The following is a 16,547-nucleotide window of genomic DNA, read 5'->3' as shown; positions in this document are numbered from 1 at the left end:
TCTCTCTCTCTCTCTCTCTCTCTCTCTCTCTCTCTCTCTCTCTCTCTCTCTCTCTCGGGTCAGAGAATTTGATCATCTCCCACCCCCAATGACCTGGGCCCTCCTCCTGCAAGGCCAGACCGGTCCTCCCTAGGCCACTCTGCCCTCCCCTCTGGTTTCGTCAGATGGGGCAGTGCTGGGAGCCAGGGAGGGGGCAGGGAGAGAATGGCTGGGATTGGGGCTGCCTCTGCGCTGGTGGGGGTACCACCTCATCCCTGTTGGCCTCGTTCTCCAGTCACCTTGGGGCTGAAGGTTGACTGACTGAGGGGACCTGAGAAGGAAATGAGTTTGATGAGGGCCTCAACTGGACTCTCCCTCCCTCCTCGCAGCCCCAAGTCCTGTGACTGTGAGTCAGTGTCGGGGCCCAGCCAAGTTCCTTGGGAGCCATGCTCCTGTTCCCTTTGCTTCTCGCTCCCCGCCCTGCCCAACCTCCCAGGATTAGGAAACAGTCCCTGAGTCCCTGGGCGTGGGGTCACGGGGAGGGCCAGGGGAGGGCAGAGAGGAGCAAGTCGCTATACCTATGCTCCTCATGAGAGCAGAACACCCCCCCACCCTCACCCCACCCCGGGCTGCGCGTGGGGATTAGGAGGTCGCTTTCAGCAGGGCAGGTCAACCCAAGACTTCTCTCTTGTTGGGGAAGCTGGTGGCAGGCGAGTGCAAGGACAGGGGCCCAGAGGAATGTCCCAGTCACTGAGGGTGGCAGCCGGTGGATGGAAGCCAATAGGTGCTTGCTTGGAGGTGCCTAGAGGAGACCAGGAGGGGAACCTCTCTGTAGACCCTCTGCTGTCTCCACTTCCTGCTGCCCTGGCCCTTCCCCTTGGCCTAGACGGAGTGTGGCCCTCTGGCCTCCATCCTCCTCCACCTCACCCCCACTGAGCCGTGCCTCAGTTTACCTCCACAGTCCCTGGCTGGCCCTCTTCCTATGCGTTACCTTGCCCCTCTCTCTTTGGTCCCTCCTGAGGACCGGAGGAAAGTGAGCGACGGAGACACTGGAGAAACAGGGGGATGGGAGTGAGCTGAGGACATCTGGCCCCATGACACTTGTCCCCAGTCATTGGCCACCGCGGACCTTCCCTTTTTAGTCCTCATCAGCCCCGTGTTTTGAAAGACTCTCCTCTCAAACTGAGTTATTGATGACTACCCTGCTTTTCCAGTTTCAAAACGCATCAGCATGCGCACTTTCCAGTCAGGACCCCTGGTTCGTATGAGGTAACTTGAGTTACCACATAAAGTTGATAAAAAGTCCAGCCAAAAAGCAAAACATGCATACTGTTACAGCCGTGTGTCTTGCCTGACCAAAACCACACTCCCTGCCATCCAGTCCATGCTGACTCAGGGCAGCCCTACAGAACAGGGCAAAACCGCCCTGTGGGTTTCCGAGACAGGAACTCTCCACGGGAGCAGAGAGCCTCCTCTTTCTCCTTCAGAGAAGCTGGTGGTTTGGGAACTACTGACCTCGTAGTTAGCCGATGAGCCAATAACCACTACTCCCCCAGTGCTCCTATGAGAGAACAGGCAGATTGGAAACAAGCAAACCCAAACTGCTCGTGGACCAGTCCCCACTCCCTTTGGGTACTCCCAGGTGGTCCTGGGTGTGTGGCTCCATCAGTGCGTGGCAGCTCCCATGGCTCCCTCTGCACGGTGGCCCTAGCTGAGCATGGAAAGCAGGAGAGTGTGCAAGAACCCTCAGAGACTTCTCTTTGGAGAGACCCAGATATGTAGAAGGCAAAATGTGACACTGTGGTAACTCCCACAGGAGCTTGGGGTGCGGGGTGGGTGGGCTAGCCATAGCCTGACTGGTGCCGCCGAGCTCCCATCCCCCAGAGGAAGTAGGCTTCTCCCCTGGGCTGTGAGTTAGCGGGTGGGCTTGGGCGTGTCTGCTGAGGGCCTGTCCCCGAGCTCTTCCCGTGCACACTCTCCAGACGTGGAGCAGATGGCCATGGACTGGCTGACCGGCAACTTCTACTTTGTGGACGACATCGATGACAGGATCTTTGTCTGCAACCGGAACGGGGACACCTGCGTCACCTTGCTCGACCTGGAGCTCTACAACCCCAAAGGCATTGCCTTGGACCCCGCCATGGGGTGAGTGTGGCCGGTGGGAGGGGAGGTCTGGCCCTGGAAAGTGGGGAGGCAGGGCCTGGAGCGGAGCCAAGGGGGCCCCACGCCCGGGCCCCACTGAACGAGCCCCGTGTCCGCAGGAAGGTGTTTTTCACCGACTACGGACAGATCCCAAAGGTGGAACGCTGTGACATGGACGGGCAGAACCGCACCAAGCTGGTCGACAGCAAGATCGTGTTTCCCCACGGCATCACGCTGGACCTGGTCAGCCGCCTGGTGTACTGGGCTGATGCCTACCTGGACTACATCGAGGTGGTGGACTACGAGGGCAAGGGCCGGCAGACCATCATCCAGGGCATCCTGGTGAGAGAGCTGTTGTCAGCTGATTGTGGGGGAACCGCGATGCAGGGCCTCCTGGTGGCGGGGAGACACCTTTCAGGGGACCCTTCTCCTGAGGATCTGGGTAGGGGAAGGCACCGTGGGGCAGGGTTGCCCCAGCACTGTGTGAGAGTGGGTGGGCCCGTGCTCTCTAGAGAGAAGCAGCCTTTTAATTTCCTTTCTCTCGTTTGATCCTCAGATGATACCTAGCAGAGGAGCAGGCCTGTGGCTTAGTTTCCTTTTGCCAGATGAAAAAAAATCAAGGTTCAAAGGGGTTCAGTGATTTGCCTGAGGCGACACAGCCGCCAACCAGTACTTAAACCTAGCCCAGAAACCTGCCGGCTCAGCTCTGCCTCTGAGGGGGCACTTCCACTTTCAGATAATGAGGGTGACCGGCTATGTGTCCCATACTGCCTGGGTTTAGCCCTGACAGTCCCATCATCCAGCAAACCGCTTGGTCTTGGGCAAACCTAGCGTTGTCACCAAGACTTACCCAAGAAGCCTGGGAATCTTAGAGTCCGTGCATCTTTCCCTCACGCTGGGGACTAGTGTCGGGCTCAGGAGATTTCTTAGGGGCAGAGTGCAGGACCCGGCTCTGCTTCAGTCTACAATACAGGGCTGCGTCTCCTGCACGCCCGGTTTGGTGAGGCCACAGTTCCTCACCCAGGAGGGGTGAGCGCCAAGGGGGGAGGTTACTACACCCCCTAGTCTCCACGCCACACACAACATGTGATGGCCCTTGGAGACAATACGAGGAAAGAGAGACCCTCTCTGCTCAGAAGCTTCCAGCAGCCCCTCAAAGAGCTAAAGGAGGCTCTGTGAGGGACTTGGGCAAGCAAAGACCTCCAGGGGCAGGGCAGCCCGAGCAGAAGGGGTAACAGGGGAGCCTGGGGTTTAAGTGTCTGAAGTGAGTGAGCGTGAGGACATGGTGCCTGGGTAAGAAGCTAAGGAGCCTCCCCTGCGTTTTCTCCTCCTCTCACTGGGCCACGGCCGCCTGCCCGACTCAGATTGAGCATCTGTATGGCCTGACCGTGTTCGAGAACTACCTCTACGCCACCAACTCGGACAACGCCAACGCCCAGCAGAAGACCAGTGTGATCCGGGTGAACCGCTTCAATAGCACCGAGTACCAGGTGGTCACCCGTGTGGACAAGGGGGGTGCCCTCCACATCTACCACCAGCGACGGCAGCCCCGAGGTGAGCCGGCCTCCCCAACCCCTCCAAAGGACGCGTCACCCCAAACTGGCCCAAGACCTTGGAGCCTCAGCTCGGCTGCCTACCCTGGACCCTCCACTCGCCCCCGGCCCCCAGCCCATCCCTTACCCTCCAGAGCCCTCTACCTTGGACCCCTCTTCTCTTTCTGCTCTGCACCTCTCTCAGTTCCTGTGCCAGGCACCTGGCTGGGGCACAGATGCCTCTCCCCTCTGTCCCCCCCATCTCCCCGCCCCGCCCCCGCCACTGAAGCCCCTGCCCAAGAAAGTCTAGAGAAGGGGCCGTGGAGGCAGGTGAATTCCAGTCCTACGGTATCTATGTGGAATAAACAGGTCAAAGACCACTGCCCAAAGGGGCGTGGCCACCTTGAAGGAAGCCATCTCTAGGCTGACCCAACCCCCATCCATCCCCAGTGAGGAGTCACGCCTGTGAAAACGACCAGTACGGGAAGCCAGGAGGCTGCTCCGACATCTGCCTACTAGCCAACAGCCACAAGGCGCGGACCTGCCGCTGCCGCTCCGGCTTCAGCCTGGGCAGTGACGGAAAGTCCTGCAAGAGTGAGTTGAAAAGGGAGGGGTCCGCATGCCTGTTGGGATACGCGGGAGGGTGCCTCACCCATCTCGCCACTGCCCACCCACTTCCGCCCAAGATGTGGAGAGACAAAAACACGTGCCCAGTTTCAAACCCCTAGTGAGGGGCAGGCAGGATTCGAACCCACACCTGAAAACAAAGCCGTTCTCATGATCCCACTCAGGCCTCACAGAAGACCCTGCATTCAGTCACTCAACAAGTGCTCGTTAAAACACGCAGTAAGGGTCTGGAGAGGAGCTCGGGTGGTGCAGTGGTTCCCAGTTGGGCTGCGAACCACAAGGTCAGCAGTTTGAAACCACCAGCCACTCCACAGGAGAAACAGGAGGCTCTCTGTTCCTGTACGCAGTCTCAGGAGCCCACAGGGGCAGTTCTACTCTGTCCTGTAGGGTCGCCGACGGGTAGGAATCGACTGGAAGGTAATGAGTTTGGCTTTAAGTATACGGAGTTCCCCAAAGGTTCACAGTGTTAACCCACCCAGAAACCCCCAGAAGAAAATCCTGGTGATCTGCCCCCCAAAACCAGCAGTAGAGAACCCCACGGAGCACAATCTTACTTTGGGATCCGCTTGATGGCAGCTGGTTTGTTTCTTTTTAATGTGCCTGGCATATCTGGCAGGGGGGAACTCAGGAGTGCACAAGATTGATGTTGCCCCTGCCCTCCTGGAGCTTTTATTCTGGTAGGGGGATGGGAGGGGGTGTGTGTGCAGGTAAACACAGAAACTTCAGGTAGAAAACAGAGCAGAGGCCTGAGGACGTGAGGGTTTTGTTTCAGAGAGGGTGGTCAGGGAAGCCTTCCCTCAGGAGACAGATGGCATTCAAGCCAAGCTCCCAGTGAAGCAAGGAAGGAGCCATGTGGCTGCCCTGGGGAAGGACCCTCCAGCAGAAAGACTGGGCTGTGCAAAGGCCCTGGGGCCCATGAGCAGCACACGGAGGCCAGCAGGACTGGAGGGGTGGCAGTGAGAGATGAGGAAGCAGGGGTTAGGCTTTATTCTAACTGCTGCACAGCGGGCAGGAGCCAAGAAGTAACATGTCCTGACTCATATTCATTTAAAATGCCGCGGTGGCTGCTGAGTGGAGGTTAGGCAAGTGGCTTGAGGCTATCTTGGTGACTCAGCAAAAGGCTCTGATCCTAGAGGGCAGCACTCTGGGCAGATTCCGTGTCTGGCCCAGGTGCTCCCTCTGGGCCTCTGCCCTTGGCCCCTGAGCTGTGGACCCTAATAGAACCCACCATTCCCCACCCTGTCTTGCAGGCCCACCCCAGAGTGTGTGGCCGGAACAGCAGCGGCCCTGTGCCTGCCTGTGTGTCATCCGGCCATGGCCCCGGGGGTGGGTGCTGGGCTGTGTCCCTGTCTGACTGTGCTCCTGCTTGTGTCCGCCCAGAGCCGGAACACGAACTGTTCCTGGTGTATGGCAAGGGCCGCCCTGGCATCATCCGAGGCATGGACATGGGGGCCAAGGTCCCCGACGAGCACATGATCCCCATCGAGAACCTCATGAACCCCCGGGCCCTGGACTTCCACTCTGAGTCAGGCTTCATCTACTTTGCCGACACCACCAGCTACCTCATCGGCCGGCAGAAGATCGACGGCACGGAGCGGGAAACCATCCTGAAGGACGGTAATGATGGCCCCGTGGAGTGGGGACAGGGAGCGGTCGCGGGACCCCGAGGCTGCCGGCCCGCCCTGGCCACAGAGCCATCTGGGAGTTGGGCACCACGTTCTCAATGCCCTCTCAGCACGGAGAGTCCCCTGCAGCCTGGCTGCTGGGCTGGTTGGCATGGAGATGAGGGGATGGACAGACTGACCCCTGTGTGACCCCCTTCTTGGCGACGCTGAAAGAAGCAGGAGGATGGATGGGCGGCGGGCAAGCCGGGTGGGCCGTGCCTGGCAGGCCTTGGGGACACGCAGGGTCTCTCAGCCACTGGCTCCGAGCCCTGGAACGTTACACAGCCCACGGCCTAGAGACGCCAGGGCCTGGAATGGGAGTGGGCCGGCCAAGGGAGGGAGTGGGAGCGTGTGCATGTGCAAGCTTGCACCCGGTGTGCACACACACACACACACACACACACACACACACACAGGGGATCTCTATAGGTAGATCCATTAGGAGCCACGTGTTCACGCCCCATGAGAACCGTGGCTTGTGCATAGAACCCCTGCTGGGGCTCAGGGGCAGCCGGCGGGCACAAGATTGGCTCCTGGGCCTGGGGATTCTGCCCCTATCCTGTCGCAGGCCTCAAGGTCACAGCCTGGTTGCGAGGCCTCCCCAGGCCGGCCGCTGTCAGTGGCCCCCTTTGCCCTCCTCTCTGCGCCCCCCCTGGCACCTACCCCCACCATGGCAGCCTTGCGAATCTTGCCCGTCAGCAATCCAAAGACTTTGAGGAAATCCAAAGTCACTCCTCCTGGAGCAGACCAGGGTTCCCTAGGGCAGAGGAACTGCTATTTCAAGGACGTGGCAACGAAGCCTGTGCCCAGTGAAAAGGCACACTTCCTAATTTATTCCTTCTGCTAACTCAGGAGTCCTAGGTTCCGGAAGTAGCATCACACTTGTGCCCAGAGCCACATGCCCAATCTCAGGCTGCCCGCCTCAGCACCTACCAGGTCCACCCCGCACGAGCACGCGTGGGAGGCCAGGCACAGTTTCGAAAGACTGCCCCTCACGTGGCTGTAGCCCTGCGAATGGCCTTCCTTGTCCATGCCTCCAGCCACCGTCCCTGTCTGCACCCACCGGCCCTGTCCCCACCCACAGGAAGCTCACCTCCATCACTGCCCCTACCCCCCACGACCCGCAGGCATCCACAATGTGGAAGGTGTGGCCGTGGACTGGATGGGAGACAACCTCTACTGGACAGACGATGGGCCCAAGAAGACCATCAGCGTGGCCAGGCTGGAGAAGGCTGCTCAGACCCGCAAGACCCTGATCGAGGGCAAGATGACGCACCCCAGGGCCATCGTGGTGGACCCCCTCAATGGGTGAGTCCTCCAGGGCCGCCTCAGAGAACGACCAGGGCAGGCAGTGTCCGTGCCTCTGGACCATGGAGAATGGGCCAGCACCCCTGCCTTTAGAATGGAACACAGGGTCCTCCCGGGACCTGCGTGGCCGGCAGCGTCTCTCCGGCCCGGAGTCTCAGCGTCTTCCTGAGCCAGGAGATTCCAGTGCCCTGGCTGGCCGCCCTTTGTTCCTCAGACAGGCATTCCCAGGGCTTTCCGCCTCAGGGCTTGGTGCTTGGAGTTCCTCTGCCCTGAACATCCTGCCCTGGCTCCTGCTTGGAATTCAGGCCTCCCCTCAAATGCCCCTCTGCAGGGAAGCCCTCCCTGACTGCCCTCTGTAACGGACACCCCCCTGCTGCCTGGCGTGTTCCAGGCCATCACCCTGCCTTTCATGGCCTTTGTCACTTGCAGGCATGACCCTGTTGGCTGCTCCTTGTCTGCCTTCCCCGTGGGTGGGCTCAGCCCCATGGGCGACATGGTCTCAGTAGGCCCTCGATGAGCATCTATTGGGTGGAGGCAACGTGAGGTCTGGGGGGGAGCAGTGTGGAAGGACCCCGCAACGAGTAGCTGAGGGGGGGTTGGGTGCGCTGCGATGGGCTGAGGTCACACTGTTGGTCCATGTGCTGCTGCCCCTCTGCACCCCACAGGTGGATGTACTGGACAGACTGGGAAGAGGACCCCAAGGACAGCAGGCGGGGGCGGCTGGAGAGGGCCTGGATGGACGGCTCCCACCGGGATGTCTTTGTCACCTCCAAGACAGTGCTGTGGCCCAATGGGCTGAGCCTGGACATCCCCGCTGGGCGCCTCTACTGGGTGGACGCCTTCTATGACCGCATTGAGACCATCCTGCTCAACGGCACAGACCGGAAGGTGGGTCAGTGGGGGTTGGGGGTGGGGGGCCTGGGCGGCTCAGTCCCAGCATGGGGGAGTGTCTCATTGCATGTGGAGCCATCGCCCTTGGGGCTCCAGCCGGCTGGAACAGGCCCTCGACAGACACAGGGCCCAGGCCTCACCCAGGTACCCCCGGAGCCCCCCAGATCCTCAGGAGCATCTCCTCCATCCCCAGATTGTGTATGAGGGTCCTGAACTGAACCACGCCTTTGGTCTGTGTCACCACGGCAACTACCTCTTCTGGACCGAGTACCGCAGTGGCAGCGTCTACCGCCTGGATCGGGGCGCAGGGGGCGCCTCCCCCTCCGTGACCCTCCTCCGCAGCGAGCGGCCCCCCATATTTGAGATCCGCATGTATGATGCTCAGCAGCAGCAAGGTACACCCCGACTCCCACCCCTAGGACAGGGGCTGCGGGCAGGGTGGGGCCTGGCCTCCCCCGGAACCCAACGGGACTCACATGCCTGTCTTCCCCTCCCTCCCTCTCCATTCGTGTCTCCTTCCCCATCCCCTCGCCTCTCTGCGGCCCCTTCCACAGGGGGAACCAACAAATGCCGGGTGAACAACGGCGGCTGTAGCAGCCTGTGCCTGGCCACCCCCGGGAGCCGCCAGTGTGCCTGTGCGGAGGATCAAGTGCTGGACACAGATGGCGTCACTTGCCTGGGTAAGAGGGAGGTAAAGGGGAGGAGGTCATGGGTGGGCAGGAGACACCCCAGGGTCCCAGCCCGAAGCTGATGGGTGAAGTGGGGTCCTGCGAGGGACGGGCGTGAGACAAGGCTGGGCCCGGAGGGCCTGTGAAGGCATGGAGGGTGGAGGGAGGGCGTAAGGGCCGGGCGGCCATCCAGGGCAGAGAGTCTCCGCCTCTCTTCGTGTGGCGGTGCTTCGGCACTATCAGAAGTGGGAGTAGACCCCCCTACAGCCCACCAGTGAACACCCTGTTGCGATGGCTGAGTGGTGGTTACGCACTGGGCTGCAGTGCACAAGGGCAGCAGTTCAAAACCACCAGCCCCTCCCTCCAAGGGAGAAAGATGGGCTTTCTACTCCAGCTCACACTAATGGCCTAGGACCCTCACAGGAGCGGTTCCACCTGCCCCGGGTCGTCCCGTGAGTCAGAGCTACTTGAAGGCCGTGGGTTCGGGTTCGGGTTCGGGTGGTCAATCCCACACCAGCTCTTTCCTTAAGCACCCCGTGTAACCTCAGCATCACCCACAGGCTCATTAAAAAAAAAAAAAAATTTAAAACAGTGCAGAAAAGTAGAACGTACAAATCACTGCAAACCCCGCTGCGCCTAGAAACAGTGTTTCTGCACAAACGACCAGCCGCTTGTCTCTTTGCAGACCCTGCACTGGTGCTGGCTTAGCTCCCTGTGCGTGTTGTGCCCGAGTGTATTAATAGTGGGGGGGGGGGTGCCAGGGGGCGTCACCCCTTTTGTGGAAAAACTCGACTGAGAAGAGAATGGGGTTTTCCCATAGCCTTTTGTATGCCCCTGGTCTGTGGAAATCCAGGTAGCCCCTGCTCTTGTTTTGGGGACCAGCCTTGCAGACCTCAGTCTCTGTGGCTCATCCTGCCTAGGGGAGACCAGGCCACACCGGCCATCCCTGCCTCCTGCACGGGGGCGTAGGTAGCATTTTGAAGACCGGAACAGAGTTCGATTGATGAACGCTCCAGAGTCTACCCCACCCTTTCTCCATGGGTGGGCACCCGGGTTGTTTCCGGGGGTCTGTTCTAATTGCACAGACTGTGCTGGGTGCTGTCCCTGGCACTTCCTGGGCAGGAACCTCATTTACTTCCTATGGCAACCCTGTCGGCAAGACTTCACATCACTTTATCGAGGAACACGCAGAGGCCCGAAGGCAGCTCGGGGACTTGAACCCAGGAAGTCTGGCTCAGCGCGGGCTGCTTCCCTGCACCCTGTGCCATTTTCGGGACTCATGGCCACCCGTATCCCGGACAGATGGCTTTCTTAGAGTGTAGTCATGGAGCTCACAGGGGGGACCAGTGGGGCCCCTAAGGGTGAGCGATGGAGGGCAGGCAGAGGGCAAGAAATTGGGGAGCAGTGAGGGCCAGGAGCTAAGGGTCCAGGTTCCTGGAGGGCTCATCTTCTGGGTGCTGAGAGCACTAAGAATTAGGGATAATTTGGGAGCAGGTGACTTTGAGCCGAGTGCTTCAAACCATCAAGGAGCAACAGGAGAGCTTCTTATCTCAGGTGGCTTGGTGTCCGCTCAGGATTTTCAGGGACCAGAAGGCCAAGTGCCCCAGAAACTGCATCCGTCCAGTGGTGTTGCTGCCGTCACTGGGCCTCACAAGGAGCACACAGGGCTCCCCTGTAAGCACTGCGGGTCTCGTTTGGATTGCCGTGAGGAAAAGAAGAAAGGAAGGACGTGGCCGGGAGGCTCCGGAACCTTCAAAGAAGGCAAAAGAAGATGATTGGTCTAAAGACCACGCTCTACCCTACGCGGCATCCAGCTGGGAAAAGAGGATCGAGGTGCCTGAAAGGGGATGAGGAGGAGACTCCACAGGGAGCAGGGCCTGCCTGTCTGCCCGAGGGACGGACAGACGGATGAAGAGGGGCAGCCCCGAGCTGAAGTGCTTCCCAACACGATCACACAAAAACACAGAGAGAAAGTGGAAAAATGGGAAGTCCCTCTGCCCAAAGTCCGTGCCGGGGAAAACCAAGTGTTATTTGGACAGGAAAGAGCAAAGAAGGCGTAGGAACAGAGGGTGACTGGTGCCTGCTCTGTTGGAGCCAGCTCTGCAGAGAAACCCCGGGGATGTGAAGGAGTCACCAGGCCAGGGGGCTTACACTGCCAAAAGGTGCCTTCAACATACCCTGAACTCAAAGCCAGCTTTTGCCTACCTACACTGGCAAGGACCCCCGTGCCCACTATTACAGCGCCACCGGGCGCATTGCCAAAGGTGCCACGAGACAAGGAGAAGAGGTGACTGTGAAAACAGGTCCAGGTTACCACCGGCCCGGGAATGCTGGAGGCCTGCACGCTGCAGGCTTGCTGGTTCAAACAAGGATTTGTGAGGGCGATAAAGGTATCAGGAAAACCAGCACCGCCCCGTGTTGGAGTCCCACCCCACAGTCTACATGTCTGCAGTCAGCAAGAGAACGTGTTACATTATAAGAAAAACAGAACATTAAAATGGCCCGATGGTTAAAAAGCAGCAACAGCAGCAGCAATGAGAGTGGCCGGGCCAGCAATGGGGGGGTTGGTATGAGCTGAGACAGGAGCCCCAGTGGCGCAGTGGTCAGCTCTCTTCCGCTGGCCCGAGGCGACCAAGAGGAAAGGCTGGTGGTCTTCGTCATGGACCCAGCCCTGAGAGCCCTGGGGCAGTTGTGCTCTAGCCTCAGGGTCACTGTGAGTCAGAGTCTGGGGAAACAACAGCAGCAAGTCTGATAACGTCAGGACCTCAGGACTGACCGTCAACACGGGGCTTTCACAAACAGGGAGGGAACCTGGGTCTGAAGACACACACCAGCCCAGTCCTCACAAAGTGCGGAGAGGGACTTCGGGGCGGGCAGGGCAGGTGGGGCTCTAAGGGTAGGGGGGGGGCGGGGCGCATGCTGCAGACCTGACTGTGCTGCTGCCTGGCAGACAGGTTGCCACTGGCGTGATGTTGGGGGGCAGATGGGGTCCCTACAGCACTCTGGGCCCCTCTCTCGTGTAGAGGGGATGCTTCTGTGAGAGAAGGAAGCCAGGTGCCAGGGTGGGTCCTTGGGGGTCCCAGAGGTGTCTCCCAAGGGCCAAGGGAGGGTTGAGGGAGGTCTGCTCGGTAGCAACAAAACAGTGGGGCAACGGAGCTATGCCCTGGCTCTGACTCCGCCCCCCCCACCCCATCCTGTGTGGTGCCCACAGCGAACCCGTCCTACGTGCCCCCGCCCCAGTGCCAGCCGGGCGAGTTTGCCTGCGCCAACAGCCGCTGCATCCAGGAGCGCTGGAAGTGCGACGGGGACAACGACTGCCTGGACAACAGTGACGAGGCCCCCGCCCTCTGCCGTGAGTCCCCGCCCCGCGGTGCGCACACCGGGCAGGGAGCCGCGCCACTCTCTCCCTGACCTAGACCCGCCCCTCCTCAGATCAGCACACCTGCCCCTCCGACCGGTTCAAGTGCGAGAACAACCGGTGCATCCCCAACCGCTGGCTGTGTGACGGGGACAACGACTGCGGGAGCAGCGAGGACGAGTCCAACGCCACCTGCTCAGGTGGCCACCCCACGGGCGGGCTGCGGGCAGGGAGGGGGTCCCAGGAGCATGGGGAGGAGGTGGGAGGGAGAGCAAGCTCAGGGCATCCAGGGCAGAAGGGAGGGTGCCCCAAGCGGGAGGAGACCAAGGGCGAAGGGGGGACTGGGGAACATCGAGAAGGGCCAATCCCAGCCTGGACTGGTGGTGAGGATGTGGAAGGACAGGGCCCTCCTGGAAACAGAGGGACTCCAGGACAGATAGACCCCTCAGGACCAATATTGAGAGTAGTGAAACCAGGAGGGTACGGGGAAGGTGAAGGGAGAAAGGGGGAGCTGATCACAATGACCTACCGATAACCCCCTCCCAGAGGGGCAGACAACAGAAAAGTGGGTGAAGGGAGACAGCAGAGGGTGTAAGACATGAACAAAAATAATGAGGGGGGATGGGGGAGGGAGGGGAAAATGAGCTGATACCAAGGGCTCAAGTAAGGAGAAAATGTTTTTTAAATGATGATGGCAACATCTGTACAGATGGGCTTGACTCATGGATGGATATATGGATTGTGATAAGAGCTGTAAGGGCACCCAATAAAATGATTTTTTTAAGTATAAATAAAATGTTTGCCAAAAAAAAAAAGGGGGCACCTCTCCTTGGAGGCTCCCTGATGAGGGAGAATAGGGGCCACCTGCCAGACAGGCAGAGAAGAACAAGCAAGGGAGAGGAGGGCACAGAACCATGAATCTCCAAGAATCACAGCCCCGGCCACCCATCCGTCTCCAGCTCGCACCTGCCCGCCCAACCAGTTCTCCTGTGCCAGCGGCCGCTGCATCCCCATCTCCTGGACGTGTGACCTGGACGATGACTGTGGGGACCGCTCTGATGAATCCGCCTCGTGTGGTAAGAGGGGTGGACGGCAGGAAGACCAGGCTGGAGGGGGAGTCTATGGGAACACGCCCAGGCAACAGGGGTGCCGTAAAGGCCCCTGCAGCATTACCTGCCTGGGTGGCTCTTTCAGCTCCCAGAGCCTCTGTAAAGTTCCCCTGCAAAGGGGGCAAGAGCTGCAGCCAGCTCACAATCTGGACAGGCGGCCTCAGTGGGACAGTCAGGAGAAGCCCTGAGCCCGCCCTGTGGTTTGGTGACCAGCAGCCTGACATCAGGACACTAACCCATGGGTGTACATGCACCGGGGTCCAGGCGGAACCACTAGCGCTCCCACTCCCCCTGACTCCCTGTGTGCTGCCTGGTGTGTTCCTGACAGCTCCTCCTTTTTGCCCCTGACAGCCTATCCCACCTGCTTCCCCCTGACTCAGTTCACGTGCAACAACGGCAGGTGTATCAACATCAACTGGCGGTGTGACAATGGTGAGAACCTGCCTGAGTGTGAAGACAGCCAGAAGCTGTCTCCAAACCCCGGGTGGGAGGGAGCCTGTGGAGCCCCCATCTCACAGTGGAACCCCCACCCGTACAGTGAAGAGGAGCCAGACATGCCCTGGGGGATCTCAGATGGACTGAAGGGAGTTCAGTGGCCCTTCCCACCTGACCATGCTGGCCTGCCATCCCCGCAGGGTCCCCGGGGCAGGGGCAGGCGGGCTGGGAGAGTTGGGGCAGAGCAGAGGGATCCCAGGCCCACAAGCCCCACCTCCTAGAGTCCCCATGCAGGGGTCCACCTGGCAGCCAGCAAGGACCAGATGCTGGCGGCCCCACACTGGGGGGAATCGCTGCGCATGCAAACGTGCGGGCCAGTGGTTTCCGAGTGCCATCCTGAGCCGGATCTGGTGTGTGTTGTGATGTGATGTGTTGTGGCCGTGGCCCGAGCCATGGCTGGAGGGTGAGAGGATGCCGTGGGCCAGGATCACGGTGTCCCACGGTCCCTGCCTTGTCTGTGTGCCAATGGTCGCCCCGGCGGTTTCTGTGTTTCAGAGAAGGATTGTGGGGACGGCTCTGACGAACAGACCTGTCCTGAGCCTGCCGGTCAGTGCATAGAAGCACATGCACCATCACCCAGAGCCCAGGCAACCCCGCCCACGAGGAGCAGAGAGAGGGCCAGGAGGGGGAAGCAGTGGGTGGGAGAGAGAGGGCAGAAGGAAGATGGCAGATGGGCAGGACGAGGAGACCAGGACACCGGGAGGAAGTGTCCGTTAGTTCAAGCGAGAAGCACAGCCTGTTGGGGAGAGGGCAGGTGTACCCCACCCACCCCACCCCACCCCGAGACAGCTGAGCGCAGCCTTAGTGGGTGCCCTGTAAGTGACGGGGCACCAGTGGGCGGCCTTAGCCCAGGTCCAGAAAGCAGTTCGCTTCCGACACAGTTATTCCAGAAGTTGCCCCAGCCTCCCCAACTACAGGCCTGGCCTCTCTGGGCTCAGGCAGTAGGAGCAGACAGTCCCCAGGGCCCCAGCACAGGGTGACCCCAGAAAGAAGAGGCCCGTCCTGTGGCTTCCCCTCTGGCACTAGACGTAGGTCCCTGCCTTGCCCAGAAGCCAGCCCACCCCTGCTCCCACCCTGCCTAGACGGGGAAAGCAATGTTTCCTGGGTGCCAGCACCCCGGCCTCTGCAGACTGACTCAGGGAGTGCCCCCTGGGAGCCCCCCGGCTCCACCCCCCATCCCATGGGCCATGGTGCATGTTGCAGTCTATGCAGTTTCTGTGTCTTTTCTGTTTGTTATTTTCTCCGTGGGGGTTTGGGGTGGGGATGGGCAGTTAGTGTGGGGGCCCTAAGCTAAGCCAGGGTCACAGACAGGCCACTCAGCTGGGCTGCCCGCCCCCCCTCTGCTTCTCCCTGCCCTTTAGACAACGACTGTGGGGACAACAGCGACGAGGCCGGCTGCAGCCACTCCTGCTCGAGCACCCAGTTCAAGTGCAACAGCGGGCGGTGCATCCCCGAGCACTGGACCTGCGACGGGGACAACGACTGCGGAGACTACAGTGACGAGACGCACGCCAACTGCACCAACCAGGGTGGGTGCTCGCGCCTCAAAGGAACGAATGCGGTGGTAGTTGCCCTGCTTCCAGAGACCCCAGTCCTGTGGGAGGGGAGGTGGCCAACAATCACAGCCCCACACGGTCAGGGTGGTGGGCTCCGTGGCCGTGGCCTTGGGCTCCAGCTCCAGTTTTGCAGCACGGTATGTGAGCAGCCATGAACAAGCTCCTTCAGCTCCAGGAGCCTCTGCGAGTGTCACCTGCAGAGGGGGGGTGAGGACAGCAGCCAGCTCATCGCCTTCTTGGGGCCTCAGTGAGCCCCCCCAGGGTTTGGCGACCAGCAGCCTGAGAGCAGGATGCTAGCAGGTGGGAGAGCATGAGCCGAGGCCCAAGCTAAGCCACCAGTGCTTCCGCTCCTGCCCAGGGGCTCCCAGGTCTGAGCGGAGGAGGGTGGGGCCAGCTAGAGGACCAGTGGGGGCTGAGTCACTCAGGACAGGCCCTGTCTGGGGGACGTTTGGTTTCTCAGTGCTGGCCGATTGTCACCAAGGAGGACTGCAGACTTGGAGTGGCCGGCTTCAAGTGAGGTCAGCAGTGCAGATCCTCTGATGAACTCTATCCATGTTTAGACACTGACAACTGATTTTAAAATGATGACAACGGCAGCCTAACACCTTTCTGTGGGCCTCGTCTGACCTAGAGGTCACCCATTTACCCTTTCTGCCCTATGGAATTGAGGTGCACAGTGGGCCAGGGAGGTGCTGAATAGCACGCAGCACTCACTGTGAGCCCAGCCCCAGAGGGAGGTCACTGAGGCTTAGTGAACAATGACAGTGGCCCTGCCCAGGCCCACTCTGAGCAGGGACTGGTGATAGTGCCTGGGTGCCTTGCAGTGCGGTGCGAAGAACTTCCTGCCCCTCCCCTACCTGCGGGGCAGACCTGGGCACCTCCATTCCTCCCCCAGGAGTGAGGGCGAGCTGTGGGAGGGGCCTGCAGAGGGAGCAGGGAGCAACTGTTAACTATGGCCAGGAGCCGGAGCGTTCTGGGGCATTCAGGAAGAGATGGGCTTTATTTTTTTATTTTTATTTTTTTTCTTTTTCTTGAGAGTGAGTGAGTGAGTGAGTGAGTATGAGAGAGTGAGTGAGTGAGTGTGAGTGAGAGAGTGAGTGAGTGAGTGAGTGAGAGAGTGAGTGAGTGAGTGAGTGAGAGTGAGTGAGTGAGTGAGTGAGAGTGAGTGAGTGTGAGTGAGAGTGAGTGAGTGAGAGAGTGAGTGAGAGTGAGTGAGTG

The 16,547-nt window shown here is 60.1% G+C and overlaps 1 protein-coding gene across 2 annotated transcripts in view; it reads left to right on the top strand.

Moving 5' to 3' along the window:
- Nucleotides 1-16,547, top strand: part of LRP1 (LDL receptor related protein 1) — a 76,026-nt gene that overhangs the window by 22,976 nt on the left and 36,503 nt on the right. The window contains exons 7-21 of one of the 2 annotated variants that reach the window (XM_045290291.1): nt 1,962-2,124; nt 2,241-2,463; nt 3,486-3,675; nt 4,104-4,247; nt 5,661-5,897; nt 7,072-7,252; nt 7,918-8,140; nt 8,337-8,538; nt 8,698-8,823; nt 12,023-12,163; nt 12,244-12,369; nt 13,129-13,245; nt 13,630-13,710; nt 14,269-14,319; nt 15,135-15,302. In XM_045290291.1, the coding sequence (XP_045146226.1) occupies nt 1,962-2,124; nt 2,241-2,463; nt 3,486-3,675; nt 4,104-4,247; nt 5,661-5,897; nt 7,072-7,252; nt 7,918-8,140; nt 8,337-8,538; nt 8,698-8,823; nt 12,023-12,163; nt 12,244-12,369; nt 13,129-13,245; nt 13,630-13,710; nt 14,269-14,319; nt 15,135-15,302 (2,373 nt within the window). The remainder of the gene's footprint in view (nt 1-1,961; nt 2,125-2,240; nt 2,464-3,485; nt 3,676-4,103; nt 4,248-5,660; nt 5,898-7,071; nt 7,253-7,917; nt 8,141-8,336; nt 8,539-8,697; nt 8,824-12,022; nt 12,164-12,243; nt 12,370-13,128; nt 13,246-13,629; nt 13,711-14,268; nt 14,320-15,134; nt 15,303-16,547) is intronic. The other variant, XM_030886046.2, reaches the window with a different exon arrangement.

This window comes from Echinops telfairi, unplaced genomic scaffold (genome assembly GCF_000313985.2).
Source record: "Echinops telfairi isolate 266 unplaced genomic scaffold, ASM31398v2 ScPeMD7_2;HRSCAF=8, whole genome shotgun sequence".
Taxonomy (NCBI): domain Eukaryota; kingdom Metazoa; phylum Chordata; class Mammalia; order Afrosoricida; family Tenrecidae; genus Echinops; species Echinops telfairi.
The sequence above is the reverse complement of the archived record's forward strand: the minus strand, read 5'-3'. Positions and strand labels throughout refer to the sequence as shown.